At 45.3% G+C, this 24731-nt stretch overlaps 1 protein-coding gene across 1 annotated transcript in view; it reads right to left on the bottom strand.

The window, feature by feature from the left end:
* Positions 1 to 24731, bottom strand: part of CDH1 (cadherin 1) — a 101168-nt gene that overhangs the window by 14258 nt on the left and 62179 nt on the right. The window contains exons 3-11 of the mRNA XM_007993837.3: positions 18009 to 18232; positions 11376 to 11519; positions 11095 to 11250; positions 9572 to 9716; positions 8076 to 8251; positions 7672 to 7800; positions 6412 to 6594; positions 4227 to 4471; positions 1751 to 1896 (exon numbers count right to left, since the gene is read on the bottom strand). Coding sequence (XP_007992028.1) covers positions 1751 to 1896; positions 4227 to 4471; positions 6412 to 6594; positions 7672 to 7800; positions 8076 to 8251; positions 9572 to 9716; positions 11095 to 11250; positions 11376 to 11519; positions 18009 to 18232 — 1548 coding nt within the window. The remainder of the gene's footprint in view (positions 1 to 1750; positions 1897 to 4226; positions 4472 to 6411; positions 6595 to 7671; positions 7801 to 8075; positions 8252 to 9571; positions 9717 to 11094; positions 11251 to 11375; positions 11520 to 18008; positions 18233 to 24731) is intronic.

Here is a 24731-nt window from a genome sequence, read left to right as displayed (position 1 = left end):
CAGGCATGGTAACTCATGCCTGTAATCCCAGCATTTTGAGATTATGGGCAGCATGTTGCCCAGGCTGGTCTTGAACTCCTGGCCTCAAGCCATCTCCCAATTCAGACCCCCAAAGTGTTGGGATTACAGGTGTGAGCCTAGCACCCAGCCTATAAATGTATTTAAATACACAGAAAGAGTCTGGAAGGACCCACACCTAACTGATTTAACACCTAACTAATTTCACCCACATGAGTATTATCATTTTTCAGGTAAAGGAATTGAGGGACATAAAAACTAAACAGCAGGCCAGGCGCGGTGGCTCACGCCTGTAATCTCAGCATTTTTGGAGGCCGAGGCGGGCAGATCACAAGGTCAGGAGTTCAAGACCAACCTGGCCAATATGGTGAAACCCCGTCTCTACTAAAAATACAAACATTAGCTGGGCATGGTGGCGCACACCTGTAATCCCAGCTATTTGGGAGACTGAGGCAGGAGAATTGCTTGAACCTGGGAGGCGGAGGTTGCAGTGATCCAGGATTGTGCCACTGCACTCCAGCCTGGGTGACAGAGCGAGACTCTGTCTCAAAAAAAAAAAAAAAATTAAACAGCAAATCCAAGGTCACATGAATATTAAGCTTTGGAACTGGATCATAAACCATCATTGTCGGGTTCCCTTAGGGAAGGAATAAAGAGTGCGTGTGTAGTGAAAAGGAAGTTCTGTCTGACCAAAATTACTTGAAAAAAAATTTTTTTTTTTTTTTTTTGGAGACAGGGTCTTGCTCTGTTGCCCAGGATGGAGAACAGTGGCGCAATCTTGGCTCATTGCAGCCTCCACCTCTCAGACTCAAGCAATCCTACCACCTCAGCCTTCTGAGTAGCTGGGACTACAGGTGTTCACCAACATGCCCAGCTAATTTATGTACTGTTTGTAGAGAAAGTGTATTGCCATGTTGCCCAGGCTGGTCTCAAACTCCTGGGCTCAAGTGATCCTCCCACCTCAGCCTCCAAAGTGCTGGGATTACAGGTGTGAGTCACCATGCCCAGCCCACTTGAATTTTTGATAATAAGAATGCCTTTAAGAATAAAAGATAAATCTTTTGCAGCAACATGGATGAAACTGGAGGCCATTGTCTCAAGTGAAACAAATCAGACATGTAAGGAGAAATAACTGCATGTTCTCACTTAGAAGTGGGAGTTCAATAATGTGTACACATGGATGTAGATTGTGGAATGATAAACAATGGCAGCTGGGAAGGGTCCGAGGGGTGGGAGGGAGTAGATGATGAGCAATTACTTAATGGGTACAACGCATGTTATTTGGGTGATGTGTTAGGCTTTTCCTTAGGGCTTTCTTTTCTGTTACTGACATTTTTTTAATGTGCTGGCCAGTTGTTTTCTAGAGTGCCCTTAATTTGGGTTTGTCTGATTACTCCTCAAAATTTAGATTCAGGTAATCCATTCCAGGGGTCGGTGGTGGGGACAAGAACACGACAGAGGTGATGTTGTGGCCTCCCTAGTGCAGGACACTGGGAGGCACATGATGTTTGTCTGTGCTTCTATTGATACACTAAAAGCCCTGCCTTTATCACTATACATCTATGCTTGTAACAAAATTACCCTTGTACTCCATACATTTATACAAATCAATCCAACAAACAAAAAGGATAAAAGAAAAAGAATAAACTCTTGCCTCCAAAAGAAGGGAGGGGCAAGAAAGTCAACTAGCCAGGAGGGTGAGGCAGCAAAGGCCCAGATGAGGTCCCCTTACCATTGTCTGTAGCTATGATGAGGGCTGTGTACGTGCTGTTCTTCACGTGCTCAATGTCCTCCCTGTCCAGCTCAGCCCGAGTGGAAATGGCACCAGTGTCCGGATTAATCTCCAGCCAGTTGGCAGTGTCTCTCCAAATCCGATACCTAAACAGGCACAAGCTCTGGCTTTTAGAATAGGACCAGCAAACAACATGTAGCTGAAAATGGCTCAAGCTCTTCTTCAGTTATATGGTTACTTCCAATGTTTTATTTTGAAAACCAACAATAGGTTGGGCGCGGTGGCTCATGCCTGTAATCCCAGCACTTTGATAGAATACTGTTGTTGAATATATGGTGCATATTCAAATTGTCAGATTTTCCAAAAATGTTCTTTATAGCAACCTTGCACCATTCTGGATTCAGAATCCAATATGGCCTTTGGTTGGCATGGCTCTTCCTTAGGGCTTTCTTTTCTGTCACTGACATTTTTTTAATGTGCTGGCCAGTTGTTTTCTAGAATGCCCTTAGTTTGGGTTTGCCTGATTACTCCTCAAAATTTAGATTCAGGTAATCCATTTCAGGGGTCAGTGGTGGGGACAAGAACACGACAGAGTGATGTTGTGGCCTCCCTAGTGCAGGACACTGGGAAGCACATGATGTCTGTCTGTGCTTCTATTGATAACTTAGATCACTTGGATAAGGGAAAGGCCACCAGATTTCTTCACAGCAAAGGTGCCTTTTTATACTGCATGATTAACATATAATCTGCAGGTAGATAATTTAAGAATATCTTGTTCAGCAACTAACTTTCACCCAACGGATTTGGCATCTATGGATGATTCTTGCTGAAGCAATGATTACTATAATCCTTATTTATTTTTAAAAGCAGACTCCTCCAGACCAGCTCCCCCAAAACAATACAGTAGTTCCTAAATGGTAGCAACATGTCACCTCTTCTCCTGTCATGAACATCTGGAGATGCAGGTTGCCTTGTTGACTTGTGGGTGGGCTGTACTATTGGCATTTAATGGGAGGTACAGGGAAGCTAACAGAGATCTACTGCTCAGTTATTTACTAGGGTCATGGAAAGGCTCTGAAAGGGAAACTAAGAAATCAAAGGAGGAAAGGACTCTGAGAACCTGCGGGCTTGGCCTCACTTCTTTGGAAGTGCAAAGCAATGAATTACATCAAGTGGTCATTGTTCCAGGTGTAAGGGCAAACAGACACTAGAGACCTACTCCCTGAATCTGCCCCAGGAGATGCTTTGAACTATCTATTTCACTACTGCAAGCTTTCAGCCCAGCCTGGAAACTGTACAATCCAGGATTTCATCACAGAATCAAATCCTACATTATTGTCTTTGACTTTTCACCATTCTTTTAAACTTCAATTAAAACCCATCTTGCCAGGCCTTACAGTTTGGAGCATGTAGAAATATCTCTAGATTATGAGGAGTCCATTGGCTACATATAGAAAATGAGAGTTTTTATTTTTATTTTTATTTTTATTTTTTTTTGAGATGGAGTCTCACTCTGTCGCCCAGGTTGGAGTGCAGTGGCTCGATCTCAGCTCACTGCAACCTCAACCTTTTGGGTTCAAGTGATTCTCATGCCTCAGCCTCCCAAGTAGCTGGGATTACAGGTGTGCACCACCATGCCTGGCTAATTTCTTGTGTTTTTAGTAGAGGCAGGGGTTTCACCATGTTGGCCAGGCTGGTCTTGAACACCTGGCCTGAACATGATCCACTTGCTAGACCTCCCAAAGTTTTGGGATTACAGGCATAAGCCGCTGCACCCAGCCCAAAATGAGAGTATTTTAAAGCAAGTGTTGTAGTTGGTTGGTTGGTATGTGGGTTTTCAGCATCTGTGTGATTTACATTATAGAGGTACCTTCAAGTTTGAAAGGAGAAATACTAATAGCAAGCTACTTAGAACACAATACTATGGGCTGGGTGCAGGGGCTCATGCCTGTAATCCCATCACTTTGGGAGGCGGGCAGATCACTTGAGGTCAGGAGTTCGAGACCAGCCTGGCCAATGTGGTGAAGCCTCATCTCTACTAAAAATACAAAAATTAGCCGGGCGTGGTGGCGGGCACCTATAATCCTGGCTATGTGGGAGACTGAGGCATGAAAATTGCTTGAACCCAGGAGACAGAGGCTGCAGTAGGCAGAGATCACCACTGTATACTAGCCTGGGTGACAAAGTGAGACTCCAAACACAAAAAAACACACTATTATGTATGCAAAGTAAAATCACATTTCTACCATACTACAAGAGCTCAAAGAGAGGCAGCACATCAGACCAAGAACAGCTGTCTGTAGAGGGAAGGGAACAGGTGAAAGGAGTACAGATAAAGGGAATAAAAAATAAATTAAGAGAATGGTCTTGTACAGACAAATGACAAAATGCCATGAACTATGTATTATTGATTTATATATAAAATGATATAAAATACCCAGCTGCTGTAAGTCAGTTGAAAAATCCTCACACTTACGTTATTTTCTGTTCCATAAACGTGTCTGGCTCCCGGGCAGTGTAGGATGTGATTTCCTGGCCCACGCCGAAGTCCTCGGACACTTCCACTCTCTTTTCAGGAGGCACAAAGATGGGGGCTTCGTTCACATCCAGCACATCCACGGTGACGGTGGCTGTGGAGGTGGTGAGAGAGACCTCAAAAGGCGCCACGTTCGTCACTGCCACGTGTAGAATGTACTGCTGCTTGGCCTCAAAATCCAAGCCCTAGAGAGCAGAAACAATGAAGTTAAAAACAAAACAAAACATTTTGTGTTAATGAAAATGAAATTAAATCCTTAACTGTTGCTTTTGGTAATACAGTAGGTTGGTGCAAAAGTAACTGTGGTTTCTGCCATGACTTTCAATGGCAGAAACCATAATTACTTACCAGGGCTTCTCAGATCTGCTCACTTACTCAAGAGGAAGTCAAAGCTCTGGGGCTATTCTAGGGATCCAGTCACTTCAACAAGCAATTCACTCAAATTCTTAGTTTTCAAATTTCTTTCCTTATTTTGTTTCTGAGACAGAATTTTTGCTCGCCTCAGCCTCCCTAGTAGCTGGGATTACAGGAGCCTGCCACCACACCTGGCTAATTTTTTGTATTTTTAGTAGAGACGATGTTTCACCATGTTGGCCAGGCTGGTCTCGAACACCTGACCTCAGGTGATCAACCCACCTTGGCCTCCCAAAGTGTTGGGATTACAGGAGTGAGCAACTGCGCCTGGCTACCTTTTTTTTTTTTTTTTTTTTTTTTTTTTTTTTAAAGAGACGGAATCTCGTTATATTGCCCAGGTTGGAGTACAGTGGCATGATCATAGCTCAGTGCAGTGTCAACCCCCTGGGCTCAAGTGATCCTCCCACCTCAGCCTCCCAAGTAGTTGGACCCACCGCCATGCACTACTGTGATTGGCTAGTTTTCAAGTTTCTAGGACATTTTTCAAAAACAACCATATCTGCCCCACTTCTAAAATAAACCAGCACAAGAGCAGAGACCAGTAAATCATTTTCCCTCTCATTGCAAAATGGAAAGAGCTAAAGGAAGGAGAATGTTTTGGGAAAGAACCTTTTTCAATTTCAGGATCCTGTGTAAGAGCTTCTTGATTTCTTCTTTCTTTCTTTCTTTTTTTTTTTTTTCCAGACAGAGTCTCACTCTGCCCAGGCCAGAGTGCAGTGGTGTGATCTTGGCTCACTGCAACCTCTGTCTTCCAGGCTCAAGCAATTCTCCTGCTTCAGCCTCCCAAGCAGCCAGGATTACAAGTGTGCACCACCACATCTGGTTAATTTTTGTATTTTTGGTAGAGACAGGGTTTCACCATGTTGGCCAGGCTGGTCCCAAACTCTTGACCTCAGGTGATCTGCCCCCCACGGCCTCCCCAAGTGCTGGGATTACAGGCATGAGCCACCATGAGCCATCAAGAAGCCTTAGCTTCTTGATTTCTTTTTTTTGAGACGAAGTCTCACTCTGTTGCCAGGCTAGAGTGCATGGCACGATCATGGCTCACTGCAACCTCTGTCTCCCAGGTTCAAGTGATTGTCCTGCCTTAGCCTCCCTAGTAGCTGGGACCGCGCTAGTAGTGGGAGCACGCCACCACACCCAGCTAATTTTTGTATTTTTAGTAGAGATGAGGTTTCACTATGTTGGTCAGGATGATCTTGATCTCTTGACCTTGTGATCTGCCCGCGTTGGCCTCCCAAAGTGCTAGGATTATAGGCATGAGCCCCCATGCCCGGCCTCTTTTTTTTCCCCCCCGAGATGGAGTCTTGCTCTGCTGCCCAGAGCTGGAATGCAATGGTGCGATCTTGGCTCACTGCAACCTCCACCTCCCAGGTTCAAGCAATTCTTCTGCCTTAGCCTCCCGAGTAGCTGAGATTACAGACATGTGCCACCATGCCCAGCTAATTTTTGTATTTTTAGCAGAGACTCAAACTCCTGACCTCGTGATCCGCCTGCCTCAGTGTCCCACAGTGCTGGGATTACAGGTGTGATCCACCACACCCAGCCCAGTTTCTTAATTTCTTACATGGGCAGGAAGAGCCACTGCAAACCCCACATGGTCTACTAGAATCTGGGAAAGTCACCCTGTCCCCCTGCCAAAGCGAATCTACTTCTAAGAAGATACCAGGGGACAAGGGCATGAACAGCTTCGAGGATGTACCATACAAACCTTTGCTGTTTTCAAAATGCCATCGTTGGTCACTGGATTTGTGGTGACAACAAATTGTCCGTCATTATCATTCAATATAGTGTATACAGCCTCCCACGCTGGGGTATTGGGGGCGTCAGCATCAGTCACTTTCAGTGTAGTGATTACGAAGTTAGCCTCATTCTCAGGCACCTGACCCTTGTACTGCAGAGGAAAGAGATGGGTCATTTACAAAGTACCAAGACTGCTAGCAGAACTGAGTCTCAGGGGGCTAAAGGAATCCTCTTTTTTTGTTGTTTGAGACAGGATCTCACTGTCATCAGGCTGGAGTGTATTGGAGCGATCAATCATGGCTCACTGTAGCCTCAACCTCCTGAGCTCAAGCAATCCTCCCACCTCAGTCTCCAGAGTAGCTGGGACTACACACATGTGCCACCACACCTGGCTAACTGAAAGCAAGCTTCGAGGAGCAGATGTGACGAGGAGAGACCAGGCAATGGGCACATTGGGTTGCAATGGTGCAATCTCAGTTCACTGCAGCCTCCACCTCCTGGGTTCGAGCAACTCTCGTGCCTCAGCCTCCCAAATAGCTGGGATTACAAGCATGCACCAACATGCCCGGCTAATTTTTGTATTTTTAGTTGAGACGGGGTTTCGCCACGTTGGCCGGGCTGGTCTCAAACTCCGTCCTTAAGGCTGGGCTGGTCTCAAACTCCAAACAGCCTTGGCCTCCCAACTTGTTGGGATTACAGGTGTGAACCACCACGCCTGGCCATTATACAGGATGATTTAAACTTCCCCTACTTGGTTCTCAACACCTTCTCCTTGAATGCATGTAATATCCTTGGTGTTCAATAATTCTCATAAGATGTCTTCCTAGCTATAGTAGAAACACCATGAGAATAGAATCTTTGTCTGCTTTGTGTGTGATGGTATCTCCACTGTCTAACACAGTGCCTAATATAAACTTAGAAAATACGTGTTCAATGAAGAAATGAAACCCGGTAATATTTGCTATAAAAATGTACCATATGCAGATATGAAATCAGTAGGTGCTTTTTGCAGCTTCACAATCTTGAGCCAATTGGCCCCAGGCCAAGGGTGGAAAAAAGATGCCAAAAGACAACTGCCATCTCAAGATGCTTGCTTTTAAGTTTAAAGTTAACATTCACTAGTCTGGAGAGAGTTTTCAAAGACTTTGCCCATGAGCAGTGGTGAAACCTAGTTCACGAACAACAAAAGACCTTTCTTTGGAAACCCTCTGAGGAGTTGTAGAATTACCGTGGTGGGATTGAAGACTGGAGGGTTATCATTGGTGTCAGTGACTGTGATCACAGCTGTTGCTGTTGTGCTTAACCCTTCACCTTGAAGGTCAGCAGCTTGAACCACCAGGGTATACATAGGGAAACTCTGCAGAGAGATCAATGCAACCAAGTTAGGACCAAGACTACCAGCCACCTCTGGCCTAGCCCAGCCCGACACATGGAACCAGAATATTTAACCATCTGCTTCACGCCAGTCAGCCTGTCTTCTAGGCACGGAACCTCTGGGCACAAGCTTAGATGCAAAGCTCAGACCAACACTGTCTTAACTGACAAGTGGCCTAGCAGGATTTTGCTTTGTCCACGGGATTGAGCTAATACACATTTGTCCTCCACACCCTCTGGATCCTCCTGACACCTGACCTCTCGGTCCAGCCCAGTGGTGACCACACTGATGACTCCTGTGTTCTTGTTAATGGTGAACATATTTTTGTCAGGCAGCTCAGGATCTTGGCTGAGGATGCTGTAAGCGATGGCAGCATTGTAGGTGCTCACATCATCGTCCGCGTCTGTGGCTGTGACCTCCATTACAGAGGTCCCTGGAAGAGTTCAAGGAGACGAAGGTTTAGACAAACTGACCCTTTGGGACAGGGTCAGTATTGCTTAATCCAATTCTGCCCTGAGGGATAAAGGAGGGGACATGGGGATGGTACCATGTCAGAGTTCCCCCATTATCTAATTCCTAGAATTCTTACCAAAGTGCTAGGGGAGGAAGAAAGCTCAAAGTATCAACTTATTATTCAGGTATAAATACACAAATGGTAATAAAGAAAAGAAAGGGAATGATTACCACAAAAGTCAAGGTGCGGTTATCATTTTTTTTTTTTTGAGACAGAGTTTTGCTCCCATTGCCCACGCTGGAGCGCAATGGCGCAAACTCGGCTCACTGCAACCTCTGCCTCCCAGGTTCAAGCAATTCTCCTGCCTCAGCCTCCCAAGTATCTGGGATTATAGGCATGCGCCACCACGCCCAGCTAACTTTGTATTTTTAGTAGAGACAGGGTTTCTCCATGTTGGTCAGGCTGGTCTTGAACTTCAGACCTCAGGTGATCTGCCTGCCTCCTCGGCCTCCTAACGTGCTGGGATTCCAGGCATGGTGCCCAGCCTAGGGTGTGGTTATCTTTATGGAAGAGAGAAAAGAATGTGATCAAGGCAGATTGTTTAGGACTTTAAGGTACTGGCAAAGATCTGTTCCTTAATTAGGAAGGTTGTTCTTAGCCAGGTATAGCAGCTCATGCCTATAATCTAGCAGCTTGTGGGGCTGAGGTTGGAGGATTGCTTGAGACCAGGAGTTTGAAAGTAGCCTGGACAACAAAGCGAGACCCTATCTCTATAAAAATTTTTTTTTTTTTTTGAGACAGAGTCTGGATCTGTCACCCCAGCTGGAGTGCAGTGGCGCAATCTTAGCTCACTGCAACCTCCACCTACCAGGTTCAAGCAATTCTCCTACCTCAGCCTCCCAAGTAGCTGGGATTACAGGCACATGCCACCACGCCTGGCTAATTTTTTTGTATTTTTAGTACACATGAGGTTTCACCATGTTGGTCAGGCTGATCTTGAACTCCTGACCAGAGGTGATCCACCCGCCTTGGCCTCCCAAAGTGCTGGGATTATAGGCGTGAGCCACCATGCCCAACCTAAAAAAAAAAATTTAACAAGGAAAAAGGGAAGATTGTTCTTAAACTCTCCTTGTTGAGACTGTTATACACATGCGTCTAACACAACAACGGCTTTCCAAGAAGTTCTGTCCATAGGAAGGGTCAGCTTTAGTTACACAACCTTCGGGGTTGGACAACACTTTGGGGTCCAAAGAACCTAAGAGTCTTTCTGGATATTCAGATTCTCATTAGTGGATATACCTGGAAGAGCACCTTCCATGACAGACCCCTTAAAGACCTCCTGGGTGAACACAGGCTTGTTGTCATTCTGATCGGTCACCGTGATCAAAATCTCCATTGGGTCCTCAACTGCATTCCCGTTGGATGACACAGCATGAGAGAAGAGCTGAAAGAACCAAGTGAGGGTGAATTGAGCTCTGATGAGGAAGAAAATGTGGCAGAAGGAGCCCGGCCAGAGCAGAGTATACTCCCTGGGCTGCCACACCTTCCCACTCTCTGAGACCCCAGTGGGTGACTTTTCTCACACATGTGCTGCTGCTGCTTCAATGAGATCATAACAAGGTAAGACCCATGGAGTGGAACACCCCCACTGGCTCAGACCTCCCATTTCCCACATGAGGACCAGGGCTTCAGGCCTAGAGATAAAAGTGGGGTCCTGAAGAACTCTTATTCCATGCAGGGTGAAACTTGCTCTGGTCCTTCTGGTCTAGCATTTCCCCCAGATATTTCTGAATTTGGCATCAATATATGACTTCCTGGCCAGGCATGGTGGCTCATGTAATCTCAGCATTTTGGGAGGCCAAGGTGGGCAGACTGCTTGAGCTCAAGCCTGGGCAACATAGCAAGATCTTGTTTCCACAAAAAATACAAAAATTAGCTGGGTGTGGTGGCCTGCGCCTTTAGTCTCAGCTACTCAGGAAGATGAAGTGGGAGTGTCGCTTGGGCCCAGAAGGTCCAGGATGCAGTGAGCTATGATTGTACTACTGCACTCCAGCCTGAGTGACATATGTAGACTCTATCTCAAAAAAAAAAAAAAAAAAAAATCCAAAACCAAAACCAAAACAAAAAAAATGACCTCTTGGAGGCCGGGCATGGTGGCTCACTCCTGTAATTCCAGCACTTTGGGAGGCCAAGTAGGGTGAATCACCTGAGTTCAGGAGTTTGAGACCACCCTGGCCAACATTGTAAAACCCCATCTTACTAAAAACACAAAAAACCAGCTTGGCGTGATGGCAGTTGCCTATAATCCAGTTACTCAGGAGGCTGAATCAGGAGAATCACTTGAACCCAGGAAGTGGAGGTTGTGGTAAGCTGAGATCACGTTATTGCATTCCAGCCTGGGTGACAGAGCAAAACTCTATCTCAAAAAAAAAAAAAACAAAAAAAAACTTCTTGGTTTCCTCAAGCTCTTGCTGCTGCCAAGCCCAAGAAATGGGTTTTGTTCCCTTTTATCATCACTGTCCTGTTCCTTTAGGTCAGGGACTTTCAGCCCCAAGAACAGGTTGACATCTTGGGTCTAAATTTGCCCTGGTTGTATGAGGATGCATGGGGATTCTCCTTCCTTTCTTCCTGACAAGGAGAAAAATTAACAACCCCAAACTGTCCCACATTCTCCCATCATTTCTCCTTAGCAACAGGTCAAGAGGTGTCAAGCTCCTCATGTGTTCAGAGCCTCTGATCTGGAGATCCAGCATGGGTTGACCAAAAAATCCTGGATGGATGTTAGTTACCCCAGTGTCAACAAGCTTCTAAGAGATACTTACAGTGTATGTGGCAATGTTTTCTCTATCCAGAGGCTCTGTCACTTTCAGCCATCCTGTTTCTCTTTCAATAATAAAGACACCAACAGGCGGTGTGTCAGCTCCTTGGCCAGTGATGCTGTAGAAAACCTTGCCTTCTTTGTCTTTGTTGGATTTGATCTGAAAACAAAATGAAAGAAAAAGTATTAGTAAAGAAGGATCCCAACATTCGGTCTTTTCCCTTTCTCTCCTTGGTACTTCTCTGCCAAATCCCTCCCAGAGAAATAGAGAACTTCTTTCTCTACCTGAACCAGGTTTTTAGGAAATGGGCCTTTTTCATTTTCTGGGCAGCTGATAGGAGGAATAACCCAGTCTCTCTTCCGTCTTCTGAGGCCAGGAGAGGAGTTGGGAAATGTGAGCAATTCTGCTTGGACTCCAGAAACAGAGGCCTAAAAGGAAAGAAGATGAGGAACAAGATGAGACAATTCAGGACGGATACTACAGGTCTAATAGTCCAACCTAGCCAGACAGCATCCCCAGCCTTCTGTGGGCAGTGTACAGTTTGAATTTAATGATACATTCTCTTATCAATGACAAATCATACATATGCACCAAAATGACCAACCAAAACAAAAACCAATGAGCCCCTTTGCTGTATCATAAAGACCACACTCTCTTTTTATCCTTCTTAGTGTCCAGAGTTCCAATAATCATCATGCATACACAAGTATTGGTTTCAGGGTTTGATATTATAATTTACAAGCTGTTTCAAGCCTACGTAATCTCATTTTTATTTTTTTGAGACAAGATCTGGCGCTATCACTGAGGCTGGGGTACAGCAGCAAGACTTTGTCTCACTGCAATCTCTGCCTCCCAGGCTCAAGTCATCCCCCACGTCTCAGCTTCCTGAGTAGCTGGGACTACAGGTGCACACCACTGTGCCTGACTAATTTTTGTATTTTTAGTAGACATAGGGTTTTGCCATGTTACCCAGGCTGGTCTCGAACTTGTGAGTTTAAGCAACTTGGCCTCCCAAAATGCTGGGATTATAGGCATAAGCCACCATACCCAGCCCATAATGTGATTTTTAATAGCAACATTATACTCTGATGATTTAATATCAGAGCTTACTCAACAACTGAATATTTGAGTTTTCGATTTCTTTTATTTTCTTTTTTTAAATAGAGACAGGGTCTTGCTCTGTCACCTAGGCTGGAGTGCAGTGAAGTGATCAAAGCTCACTGCAGCCTCAAACTCCTGAGCTCAGGTGAGCCTCTGACCTCAGCCTATCAAGTGGCTGGAACTACAGGCATGTACCACCACGTGCACCTAATTTTTAAATTTTGTTTAATTTTTGTAGAGGCAGGGTCTTGCCATCTTGCCCAGGCTGGTCTCGAACTCCTGGGCTCAAGTGATTCTCCTGCTTTGGCTTCCCAATTTGCAGGGATTACAGGTGTGAGTCACTGCACCCAGCCTCTTTCATGTTTTTCTTGGGGACATAGGTCCCCAAAGTGGAGTTATCAGCCAAAACAAGTAGATTTTGAGAACGGGTACTAAGAACTACTTTGTGATCAATACAAATCTCTTCATTTCACTGTATCATTATATCTATATGGTTTCCATTTGTTCTAACAGAAGCTGTTGGGATGGGAGCCAAAAATACCCTTTGAGACTTGTATTGAACAGTTTTCATATGCAATAAAGATAACTTTATGCACATGCAGGGAAATAAGAGAGTTGAAAATGGAAGGAAAATATTTGCCAAATTGTTTAAGTGCTTTAAAGTGATTACTGTAGTAAAGTTTCCAGGGGAAAATTCCATCTCTCACCGTCCACATAAAAACTCACAGTCACTGATCACTGCTTGCCAAGTTTGAGTTCAGCTCTATTTTCTGGCTTTAAGATTGAAGATGTGCCAGGCGCAGTGGCTCACGCCTGTAATCCCAGCACTTTGGGAGGCCGAGGCGGGTGGATCACGAGGTCAGGAGATCGAGACCATCCTGGCTAACATGGTGAAACCCCGTCTCTACTAAAAATACAAAAAATTAGCCGGGCGTGGTGGCGGGCGCCTGTAGTCCCAGCTACTCAGGAGGCTGGGGCAGGAGAATGGTGTGAACCCAGGAGGCGGAGCTTGTAGTGAGCCGAGATGGCGCCACTGCACTCCAGCCTGGGTGACAGAGAGAGACTCCATCTCAAAAAAAAAAAAAAAGATTAACGATGCACCAGATACATGTGAGACATAACCAGGTATCATCACAGAGCCCTACCTCAATGCTGCACACTGGCCACAAGTGCACACATACGCACACACCTACACTCTCTGCCCTCTACATCCTGTGTTTGTCTCCTAGAGAGGCAGCCCAGCCTGAGCCAAGGGCAGGCTCTGGAGCTAGGCTGCTTGGCTTTGAATCCTCATGATGGTGCCTCCTTGCCCCAGGCAGATATTACTTAACTTCTCTGTACTACAGCTTCCTAATGTCTGAAATGGGGATAGTATTAGAATCTATCTCATAGAATTCTTGGGAGGATGAAATGAGATGCTGGTATTGCACATTTAAAGCACTGTGAATAGTGCCTGAAACACAGTAAGTGCTCAACAAAGGTAATGATGCAGATGATGGCTGGACTGGTTGGAAAACACTGAGCTATGGTTTTATTGAGATTTGACCCCAGCACAGGAACAAAATAAAAAACTGACCCTCAACACTGTATCCTGGGCCAGGAGTGGTGGTTTACACCTGTAATTCCAGCACGTTGGGGGGCCAAGGTGGGCGGATCACTTGAGGTCAGGAGTTTGGGATCAGCTTGGCCAACATGGCAAAACCCCGCCTCTACTAAAAATACAAAAATTAGTTGGGCATGGTGGCGCACACATGAGGTCCCAATTACTTGGGAGGCTGAGGTACGAACCCGGGAGGCAGAGGTTGCAGTGAGCTGAGATCGTGCTACTGCACTCCAGCCTGGATAACAGAGATCGTGTCTCAAAAACAAACAAACAAAAATCAGCCAGGCATGGTGGCATGTGCCTGTAATTCCAGCTACTCAGGAGGCTGAGGCAAGAAAATTGATTGAATCCAGGAGGCAGAAGTTGGAGTGAGCCGAGATCATGTCACTGCACTCTGACCTGGGAAACAGAGTGAGACTCTGTCTCAAAAACAACAACAAACAAACAAACAAACTAAAAACAACCCCAGAAAAACCACTGTATCCTAAGCCTTAAAACAGCCACCTTCACTAGGCGCAGGGGCTCATGCCTGTAATCCCAGCAGGCTTTTTCCTTTGGGAGGTCAAGGTGGGTGGATCACCTGAGGTGAGCTCGAGACCAGCCTGGCCAACATGGTGAAACCCGTTTCTACTAATAATACAAAAATTAGCTGGGTGTGGTGGCACACACCTGTAATCCCAGCTACTCGGGAGGTTGAAGCAGGGGAATTGCTTGAATCCAGGAGGTGGAGGTTGCAGTGAACGAGATGTACTACTGCACTCTAGCCTGGGCGACAAGAGTGAAACTCCATCCCAAAAAAAAAACAAAAACAAACAAAACAACAACATCAACAAAACCCAGCTACCTTGCATAGCCATGGTGAGCACATGGGCACTCATGAATTAATGCAAACGCAGTTATCACATTGAAAAGGAAAGGAACATGCACGCCTTGCTGACATTAGGACTGTGGAATATTTTCAGAGAATGAATAATGATGAACACTGTGCTGGCAAAACATCACACTAACATTTTCATGCGTGAAATGAAAGGGAGTCATGCCTGAAAATACTGCACACGGAACTGATTCCTCAGAAAAATAGGATACCAGGTGGGGCACGGTGGCACACGCCTGTAATCCCAGCACTTTGGGAGGCCAAGGCAAGTGGACTGCTTGAGGTCAGGAGCTCAAGACCAGCCTGGCCAACACGGTAAAACTCCGTCTCTACTAAAAACACAAAAGGAAAGGAAGGAGAAAGGGAAGAAAAGAAAAGAAAGAAAGAAAAGAAGGATGCCAGACTGAGAAAACTCACCCAAATAAGGTGAAAGAACTAGAGACTAAGATCTATACTTATACAAATTTAGTGAGCCTGCGCAACAAGGTGAGACCCTATCTCTACAAAAAAAAAAAAAAAAGTAATAATAATAAAAATTAAAAATTAGCTGGGCATGGTGGTGCACCCTGTGGTCCCAGCTACATGGAAGATTGAGGCAGGAGGATTGCTTGAGCCTGGGAGGTCAAGGCTGCAGTGAGCTGTGCTCCCGAGACTGTGCTCCAGCCTAAGTGACAGAGCAAGACTCTGTCTCCAAAAAAAGAAAAAAAAAAAAATTTTGTTACCTGGATATGTTGTTTTTTAAAAAAGTTGAAAATTAATAAATATATATTGAAAGCAAGGTAAGACTGCCATCTAATTACAGTACCATCTGGTTCCAGAAGGATCCTTTGAACTATAGAGACAAACCAAAGTGAATCTCAAACCAGCTGAGGCAGAATCTGCTACCTACCACCCAATATCCATTCTTTGTTCCTGATTAAAAACAAAATAAAAACCTATCTCTCCAATATATATATCAATTTTCTAATTCTGGGATATACGGTCCAGAAATGTACTCATATAAGACTACATTCCCTAGACTGCACGTGCAGCTAGATGTGGTCATGAGGCTAAGTTTTGGCCAGTGTTTCTCAAGTGTTGCTTGAGGAGAATTCCACAAAGGTTTCTTAAAAGGCAGACAGATAACTAAGTAATGCATTTTTATGCTTCTCCTTTCTCCTTCTTCTTGCCTAGAATAAACACGATTTAAAAAAGAAAAAAAAAAAAAAGACATGATGACTGGAGCTCCAGCAGCCATCTGGGATCATGACGTCTCCTTGAGGATGAAGTCATGTGCTGAAGATGATGGAGCAAAAAGGAAACGGGGAACCTGGACTCTTGATGACTATCAAGTCTCCATACTGGGCACAGCTTACCCTAGGGCTTCCTTAACTTGAGAGTATTTTGCATAAACCACAACAATTGGGAGATTTATATAACACGTACTTGAACCCAATCCTGATACAGCAGACATGGAGGCAGACACAAAGTTCAAGAGATGTGGAAGAAAAGTTGAAGACCGAAGCTCAAAACTGTCTCTGCAGCCGGGCACAGTGGCTCAAACCTATAATCCCAGCACTTTGGGAGGCTGAGGTGGGAAGATCACTTGAGGTCAGGAGTTCGAGACCAGCCTGGCCAACATGGTGAAACCATCTCTACTAAAAATACAAAAACTAGCCAGGCATGGTGGCGGGTGCCTATAATCCTAGCTACTTGAGAGTCTGAGGCAGAAGAATTGTTTGAACCCGGGAGGCAGAAGTGTCCATGAGCCGAAATTGCACCCTGCCCTCCAGCCTGGGAGACAGAGCAAGACTCTGTCTCTAAAAAAATAAAATAAAACTGTCTCTAGATCATAAGAGGCTTCCACACACAGCTGCCTGGCAAGGACTCACTGTGCTGAAATTTTTTCACATGAATGATGGGGTCCCTTGAGACTCTGAGTCAAGGAGCTATGTTAATATAGTCCTATAGTATTAGACTCCTCATTTTTCTGGTCTAATTACACCAGGGAGAAAAATCAGATCAGGAGGACCATTAAGTTCCAAGAATATCAAGAGTCTTCAGGGAGAAAAGAAGATGCCAACCTTACTGGCCCTGGCACTTACAACACATTCCACACTTCCAAAGCAGTAAGCAGGACACAACCAGAATATCTTCCAGAGAGACTTTTCGGTAGAAAGCACCACGGGAGCACTTGAGAAACTCGCTTCGATTAACAACCCCTAGAAACATTCCTGCCAAGAACCTAGGCAGACATCCATCCATCCTTCCATTCATGGCCAATTCATCTGTTTGTCTATTCCTGGTATGGGCCAGACCTAAGGCCAGGCACTGCAAATACCATGGGAAAGGGTCTTGTGGAGTTTACAGTCTAATGGGGCAAGAGCTGCCCACTGGTTCTTCTCTTGCTTTGCCAAGACTCTTCTTACTGGAAGCACAAAAAGCAAAATGATCAGAGAATCCAGCTCTCGGCCAGGCACGGTGGCTCACTCCTGTAATCCCAGCACTTTGGGAGGCCGAGGCAGACAGATCATTTGAGGTCAGGAATTCAAGACCAGCCTGGCCAACATGGTGAAACCTTGCCTCTACTAAAAATACAAAAATTAGCCGGGTGTGGTGGTGGGCACCTGTCATCCCAGCTACTCAGGAGGCTGAGGCAGGAGAATCACTTGAACTGGGGAGGTGGAGGTTGCTGTGAGTCGCACCACTGCACTCCAGCCTGGGCCACAGAGTGAGACTACGTCTTTAAAAAAAAAAAAAAAAAAGAGAGAGAGAGAGAGAAGAAGAATCCAGCTCTCATTCATTCTTCTTCCCCCAGGAGGGGAGTGGTAAAGATAGCTAACAATGACTAATTATGCCTTGCGTACTTTTAGCATTTCACATGCATTAATTAATTCCATCCTCACTATTATCTCCATTTTACAGATAAGGAAGCTCAAGCATAGACAGGTGACATAATTCCTCCAACGTTACCCAAGTAGTAAATGGCACGGCTGAGATTCAGTCCCAGATGGTGTCCAGGCCTTTACCACTCTTCTACACTACCCGATCCCCACACCCCAAAAACCCCAGCAAGAATTATTCAGTTAGACCAAGAGCTCTCAACTGGGGCTGATTTGTCCCCCCAGGGGCCATTGGCAACATGTGAAGACACTTTGGGTTGGAGTGGTGGTGGAAGTGCTATTGGTGTCTAACCAGCTAAGGCCAGGGATGCTTGCTAAACATCCTACATGGTGCACAGGACAACCCCTGCAACACAAAATCATCCAGTCCAAAATGGCAACGGTACCAAGGCTGAGAAACCTGGATCGGATAGTGCACTAAAACAACAGCGAACTTCTCAGAAAAATGCCAACATACATGAAGGGGCGGGGTGCGGCTGTGGTATCCCACTGTATTCAGCGTGACTTTGGTGGAAAACTTTCTGTAGGTGGAGTCCCAGGCGTAGACCAAGAAATGGATCTGTGGGTTATGAAACTGTAGAGGCCTTTTGACTGTAATCACACCATCTGGGCCCACTTTGAATCGGGTGTCGACGGAAAAATAGGCTGTCCTTTGTCGACCGGTGCAATCTTCAAAACTCACTGCAGGGCAGAAATCACAGAGATTAGGAAATTGGACAGATTAAAGACAAGAGCATTCCTTCTCCAAAGAGCAAACTTGTGGGAAGCCTCCCACAAAACCAAACACAACCAAAACAAACCACAATCCAGTGACAGCACAACAAAGCTATCACTACAATGTTCTTCACAATTACCAAATGACTTCCTTGTGCTCTGATTTCTTTCTCATCTTGTTGTCAATTGAAATATTATCTTGTCTAGAAAGTAACTTATTGGCTGGGTGTGGGGGCTCATGCCTGTAATCCCAGCACTTTGGGAGGCTGAGGTGGATGGGTCACTTAAGGTCAGGAGCTTCAGACCAGCCTGGTCCAACATGGTGAAACACCATCTCTACTAAAAGTACAAAAATTAGCCAGGCGTGGTGGTAGGTGCCTGTAATCCCAGCTACTCGGGAGGCTGAGGCAAGAGAATCGCTTGAACCTGGGAGGCGGAGGTTGCAGTGAGCCAAGATCGCACCACTGCACTCCAGCCTGGGCAACAGAGTGAAACTCAAAAAAGACGAAAGTAATTTCTTTTTCAATAACAACGAAAAAAGAAGGCTGCTCCGTCCAATGGCCCTTGTCAGTCAGCATGAGAACAGATCACTAAAATAACTGAGATTGAAGACCTATTGTACCCAGAAGTTAGTGCCTAAGGTACAGTGAGATGCTCTGGGTAATCTACATTTAAATAAGCCGTTTACATTTAGAACAACAGTGGCAGATAATGAGACAGCCAGCATGCAGTAATGGTTAAGAGTAGACTCTGGTCCAAACTGTCTGGTTTAAGTCCCAGCTCTGCCACTTATGAGCTCTGACTTTGGGCAAGTTACTTGACCTCTCTGTGCCTCAGTCTACCTATCTGTAGAATGATGGTAACAATAGTAACTATCTACTAGGATTGTTTTAAGGTACATAGAACAGCGCCTTGCACATAATAAGCATTATATTAGTTTGTTAAACAAAAATTTTAAGACAAATGTAGCTTTGATTAAGCATTGATTCAGCCCCCATGAGTATTCCACAAAAGTCACTGATAAAAGTCAATAGTTACTGAGTGCTGATTACATGAATATCCTCTGAGGAACAAAGAGGTGTTACCTACTTGCGGCCTAGGGCACAGAGGAGAAACTGATCAACTAATCACTGTCAGTTTGGAGAGATGGTGAAGGTTTCATAGGAAAAAGTCTTTAACCTGATCATGCAGGGTAGCAAGACAAATGCAAAAGACAGAAAAGGACTACTTGGGTGGAGAACATTATGATCAATGGCTTAGAGACAAAACTACTTAAAGCTCTATGGCTATTAAAGTATTAAAACTTTTAGAAGTATTAATATCGGCCAGGCACAGTGGCTCATGCCTGTAATTCCAGCACTTTGGGAGGCTGAGGCGGGTGGATCATTTGAGCCTAAGAACTTGAGACCAGCCTGAGTTACATAAGGAGACCCTATCTTTACAAAAAAATAAAAATAAAATCAGCTGGCCGTGGTGGTACACAGCTGTGGTTCCAGCTACTTGAGAAGATGAAGTGGGAGGATCACTTGAGCCCAGAAGATTGAGGTGGCAGTGAGCCATGATCGCACCACTGCACTCCAGCCTAGGCAACAGAGTGAGATCCTGTCCAAAAAAAAAAAAAAATTGCTGGGCACAGTGGCTCATGCCTGTAACCCCAGCACTTTGGGAGGCTGAGGTGGGCAGATCACTTGAGGTCAGGAGTTTGAGACCAGCCCAGCCAACATGACAAAAACTCCGTCTCTACCAAAAATACAAAAAAAACAAAACAAAACAAAAAAAAACATTAGCCAGGTGTAGCAGCGGGCGCTTGCAATTCTAGCTACTTGGGAAGCTGAGACAGGAGAATCTCTTGAACATGGAAGGTGGAGGTTGCAGTGAGCTGAGATGGCGCCACTGCACTCCAGCCTGGGCAACAGAGCAAGCCTCTATCTCAAAAAAAAAATAAAGTAATTAAAACTTTAAAAAGTATTAATACCCTAAAGCTGGAGAAGCTGTGGTTGAAGCATCTACACTATACATTAGAATCTCAAAGGACTCATTCAAATAGGTAACCATCAAGCTCTATGCCAGACACTGTGTTGGACTGTGAGGACAAACCATGACGAAGATAATTAAGGTTCCTGCTGTCATTGAGCTTACACTACTGAGGAAGAGATGGACAAAGACAGGAACTTATAATTTCAGGCAGTGGTAAGTAATAGAAAGAAATTAAAATAAAAGAGGGTAATATAAGAGTGGCAGAGGAGAAGGGAGTTTGCTGAAGATGTAACATCTATTGCAACGGTGAGGGCAGGCCTTTCTAAGGTAGGACCACCTGAGCTGGGACCTGAAGGAGCCAGCCTTGCAGAAGCCTGACTCAGAGGCTTCCAGGCAGAGGGGAACAGTCGATAAGATCATTCATTCTAGGAAACTCTCAGCTTGGCCTGTTTTCCTCCCTTTCAAATAATTGTGCGATGGAATTTGTATTTCATCCAAGTGCTCTTTTATAAAAATTCCCGCTGTCCTATCTTACAAGGCTAGACATGAAGATCAGGTTTCTGCCAGACAGCCCTGAAGCCATCCCTGACGCCTGGGCCGCGGTTCTCATTTCTTCCACCAGGGGCCACCCTTGCAAACATTTCTGAAGCCAACAGCCCTGTCCTTGCCAGAGAAAAGTAAGACCACGTTTGGGGGGTGAGAGGGGAAGTACCCGATTTTCTCCATTTTGAAGATGAAACTGAGGCTCACAGAGGTAAAGAAATTTACCTGACATCCGGTAACTATTAAACGGCAGAGCTGACACAGGTCTTTAACATGGGTTAGTCTCATGGTTGGCTCTTCCTCTCTCTGGAGAGACCCTAGTAAGGCTATTTTTTTTTTTTTTAAATAATATTTTTCGTAGAGATGGGGTCTTGTTATGTTACCCAGGCTGGTCTAGAACTCCTGGGCTCAACCAGTCTTCGTGCCTCGGCCTCCCAAAGTGCTAGGATGAGAGGCGTGAGTCAGTGTGCCCGGCCAAACTTGGTTATTTTTTTATTTTTTATTTTATTTTTTTTGAGACAGTCTCGCTCTGTTGCCCAGGCTGGAGTGCAGTGGCACAATCTTGGCTCACTGCAACCTCCACCTCCTGGGTTCAAGCGATTCTCCTGCCTCAGCCTCCTGGGATTACAGGTGTGTGCCACCGTAATTTTAGTAGAGACAGGGTTTTGCCATGTTGTCCAGGCTGGTCTCAAACTCCTGACCTCAGGTGATCCACCCGCCTCGGCCTCCCAAAGTGCTGGGATTACATGAGTGAGTCACCATGCCCGGTCCCAACCTTGGTTATTTTTAAAAGGAAGATTATGCCTCCAAGCTAGAATCCCAAGACTGAGATCAGAGGCTACCCCAATGCAATAGCTGGGAGTCTGGTACCTGGCAAATAAACTGAGCAACCAAACCAGGAGGAGTTCATTCATAGGAAGGGAGCTGTGTCATTCAGAAAGTCACCACCTGACCCTCCCTCCCAGTTCATTAAAAAAAAAAAAAAAAGAAAGAAAAGAAAAAAAAAAAAATCACCACCACGCCCCAACCCCTACCTTCTCAGCCCTCAGACTGGGTCTACAACTCACTTCCGCAACTTGAAGGGAAGGATGGAGTGAGCATGGGGAGCCATAATAAATGATGGTAAGACAGAGGCAAGCAAGGGCTGGATCCAGGGTCTGCGACGGGCTTATAAACCCAGATTCTGCCATGTTCTTGCTGGGTGGCCTTAGCAAATGGCTAAACCTCTATAGGCCTTGGCTTTCTCTACTATAACATAAAGTTATTGCCACTGAGCCTACCTCTTTAGGATTTTGTGAAGACCAAGACAGTGAATGGGATGACATTTTCTAAGTTAAAAAGCAATGAAAATAGAAGAGGTGACTATTATTGTTGTGTATTTGGGTAGACAAGTATTTGTTAACTGAACAGCTGAGCCATAAGATGATGAAAGAATCAAGAAGAAATGCCAAGTCCTTAAAGGATGGGCAGATACCATCCTTTTAAGTCTAAAATAGGAATTTCTTTTCAAACTAGCAAAACCAGATGCTCCTCAAAGAGCCCTCCCCAATCCCCAGCAGAAGTAATGGGGCAACTGGGTCATTTTTAGGGGCTTGTCATGTAAACAGGGAATGAGGGCTGCACTGAATTCCTTTCTCCAGCCTTCCCAAATCCAGGCAGTGAAAGCTGAGACAAGCATGATTGGACTTGCCAAGGGTGGCGGCCTGAAAAAATGAAAATGGTTTTGCAAATAACTTGATCCAAAGCACTTAACCTGCTTTGGGGCACCTCATCTGAATGGTGGTTAAGCCCTACCCTTTGAGAAGTGACAGTATGACAGGTAGCCCCAACCTGAATTCCAGGTGTTCATAAGACTCATTATCTCCCCACACAAGCTGATCCCCTGGGCTGATTATAGGAAATTATAGGAAAGACTGAAAGGTTCTCCAGCTCCAGGAAGGCTCTGGGAAGCTCACTGTCGCCCTGGCAAGGGCTGGGCTGTCTCTGAGCCCCGCAAGTGGGAGGAAAGAAGAATGGCAAAATGTTGAAACTAGAGGATCAGTACATGGGGACTGGGTCTATTTCGACATGCCCATAAAAAAAGCTAACAAAAATAAAGCTAACAAGGGTCTAAGTATTCTTTAACCCAGCATGCCCACCTTTCATAAACTTATTTGGTCACTTGGTGTAAAAACCAAATCCCAATTAAAATAGTTAAGACCCCACTACTGGCCATCTCTATGTGGGAAGTCTTTTTTTTTTTTTTTTTTTTTGAGATGGCGTCTCACTCTGTCATCCAGGCTGGAGTGCAATGATGCAATCTCAGCTCACTGCAACCTCTGCCTCTCAGGTTCAAGCGATTCTCCTGCTTCAGCCTCCTGAGTAGCCGGGATTACAAGTGCCCACCACCATGCCCAGCTTTAATTTTTTTGTTTTTTTTTTTTGGAGACGGAGTCTCGTTCTGTCGCCCAGGCTAGAGTACAGTGGCGCGATCTCAGCTCACTGCAACCTCCGCCTCCCGGGCTCACGCCATTCTCCTGCCTCAGCCTCCCGAGCAGGTGGGACTACAGGCGCCAACCACCACACCCAGCTAATTTTTTTGTATTTTTAGTAGAGACGGGGTTTCACCGTGTTTGCCAGGATGGTCTCGATCTCCTGACTTCGTGATCTGCCCGCCTCGGCCTCCCAAAGTGCTGGGATTACAGGCGTGAGCCACCGTGCCTGGCAACCCAGCTAATTTTTGTAGTTTTAGTAGAGACAAGGTTTCACCATGTTGGCCAGCCTGGTCTCAAACTCCTGACCTCAAGTAATCCACCTGCCTCTGCCTCCCAAAGTGCTGGGATTATAGGTGTAAGCCACTGCACCCGGCTGGGAAAGTCTTTTCACCACAATAATATCATTGCCATCATCAAAAACTGCAGCCTCAACTAAGCTTCAACTAGCTTTTGTCAACTATTTTATTCATGTTTTACTTGTGTGCTTTTTGAGACAGGTCTCTGTCACCCAGGTTGGAATGCAGTGGTGCAAACACTGCTCACTGCAGCCTTGGCTTTCTGGGCTCAAGCAATCCTCCTGCTTCAGCCTCCTGAGTAGCTGGGGCTACAGGTACATGCCACCATGCCTGGCTAATTTTATTTTTTGTAGAGATGGGGTCTGACTATGTTGCCCAGGCTGATCTCAAACTGCTGGGCTCAAGCAATCTTCCCGCTTTGGCCTCCCAAAGTGCTGGGATTACAGAAGTGAATCACTGCGCCCAGCCTCATTTTAATTTTTTGAGAAAGGGTTTTACTGTGTCACCCAGGCTAAAGTGCAGTGGCACAAACGCTGGCTCACCGCAGTCTCAGCTTCCTGGGTTCAAACCATCCTCCCACCTAACCTTCAGAGTAGCTGAGACTACAGGTGTACACCACTGCAGCTAATTTTTAATCATTGTTTGTAGGGACAGTGTCTCGCTATGATGCCCAGCCTGGTCTTGAACTTCTGGTCTCAGGTGATCTGCCTGCCTCAGCCTCCCAAAATTCTGGGATTATAGGCAGGAGCCACCATGCTTGGCCTATTTTATTAGTATTTTAAACATTCATAGAATATCAGTGTGCCATGCTCTATTTTAAGCATGCACTGCCATACCCAGCTAATTTTTGTATTTTTTGTATTTCAGCAGAAAATGTAATTTTATGTTTACAAGACTAGATGGGGTTTTGCCATGTTGCCCAGGCTGGTCTTGAACTCCTGGCCTCAAGCAATCCACCGATCTCGGCCTCCCAAAGTGCTGGGATTACAGAGACAAGTATTGTGCCTGGCCAGGAGACAGTTTAAAAACAACAACAACATATTTTCCTTAGATATCCTTGTACTACATTGCCTGTTACAATTAGAATGAATTCCTTTTTTTTCTTTTTTTTTTAATGACAAAAACTAGTAAGAATGTCTTTTAAAAAGTATTTTTAACGCCCTGTGACCCCTGCAT

The sequence above is a fragment of the Chlorocebus sabaeus genome, chromosome 5 (assembly GCF_047675955.1).
Source record: "Chlorocebus sabaeus isolate Y175 chromosome 5, mChlSab1.0.hap1, whole genome shotgun sequence".
NCBI classification, from domain to species: Eukaryota; Metazoa; Chordata; class Mammalia; order Primates; family Cercopithecidae; genus Chlorocebus; species Chlorocebus sabaeus.
This window is presented reverse-complemented; position numbering and strand designations above follow the sequence as displayed.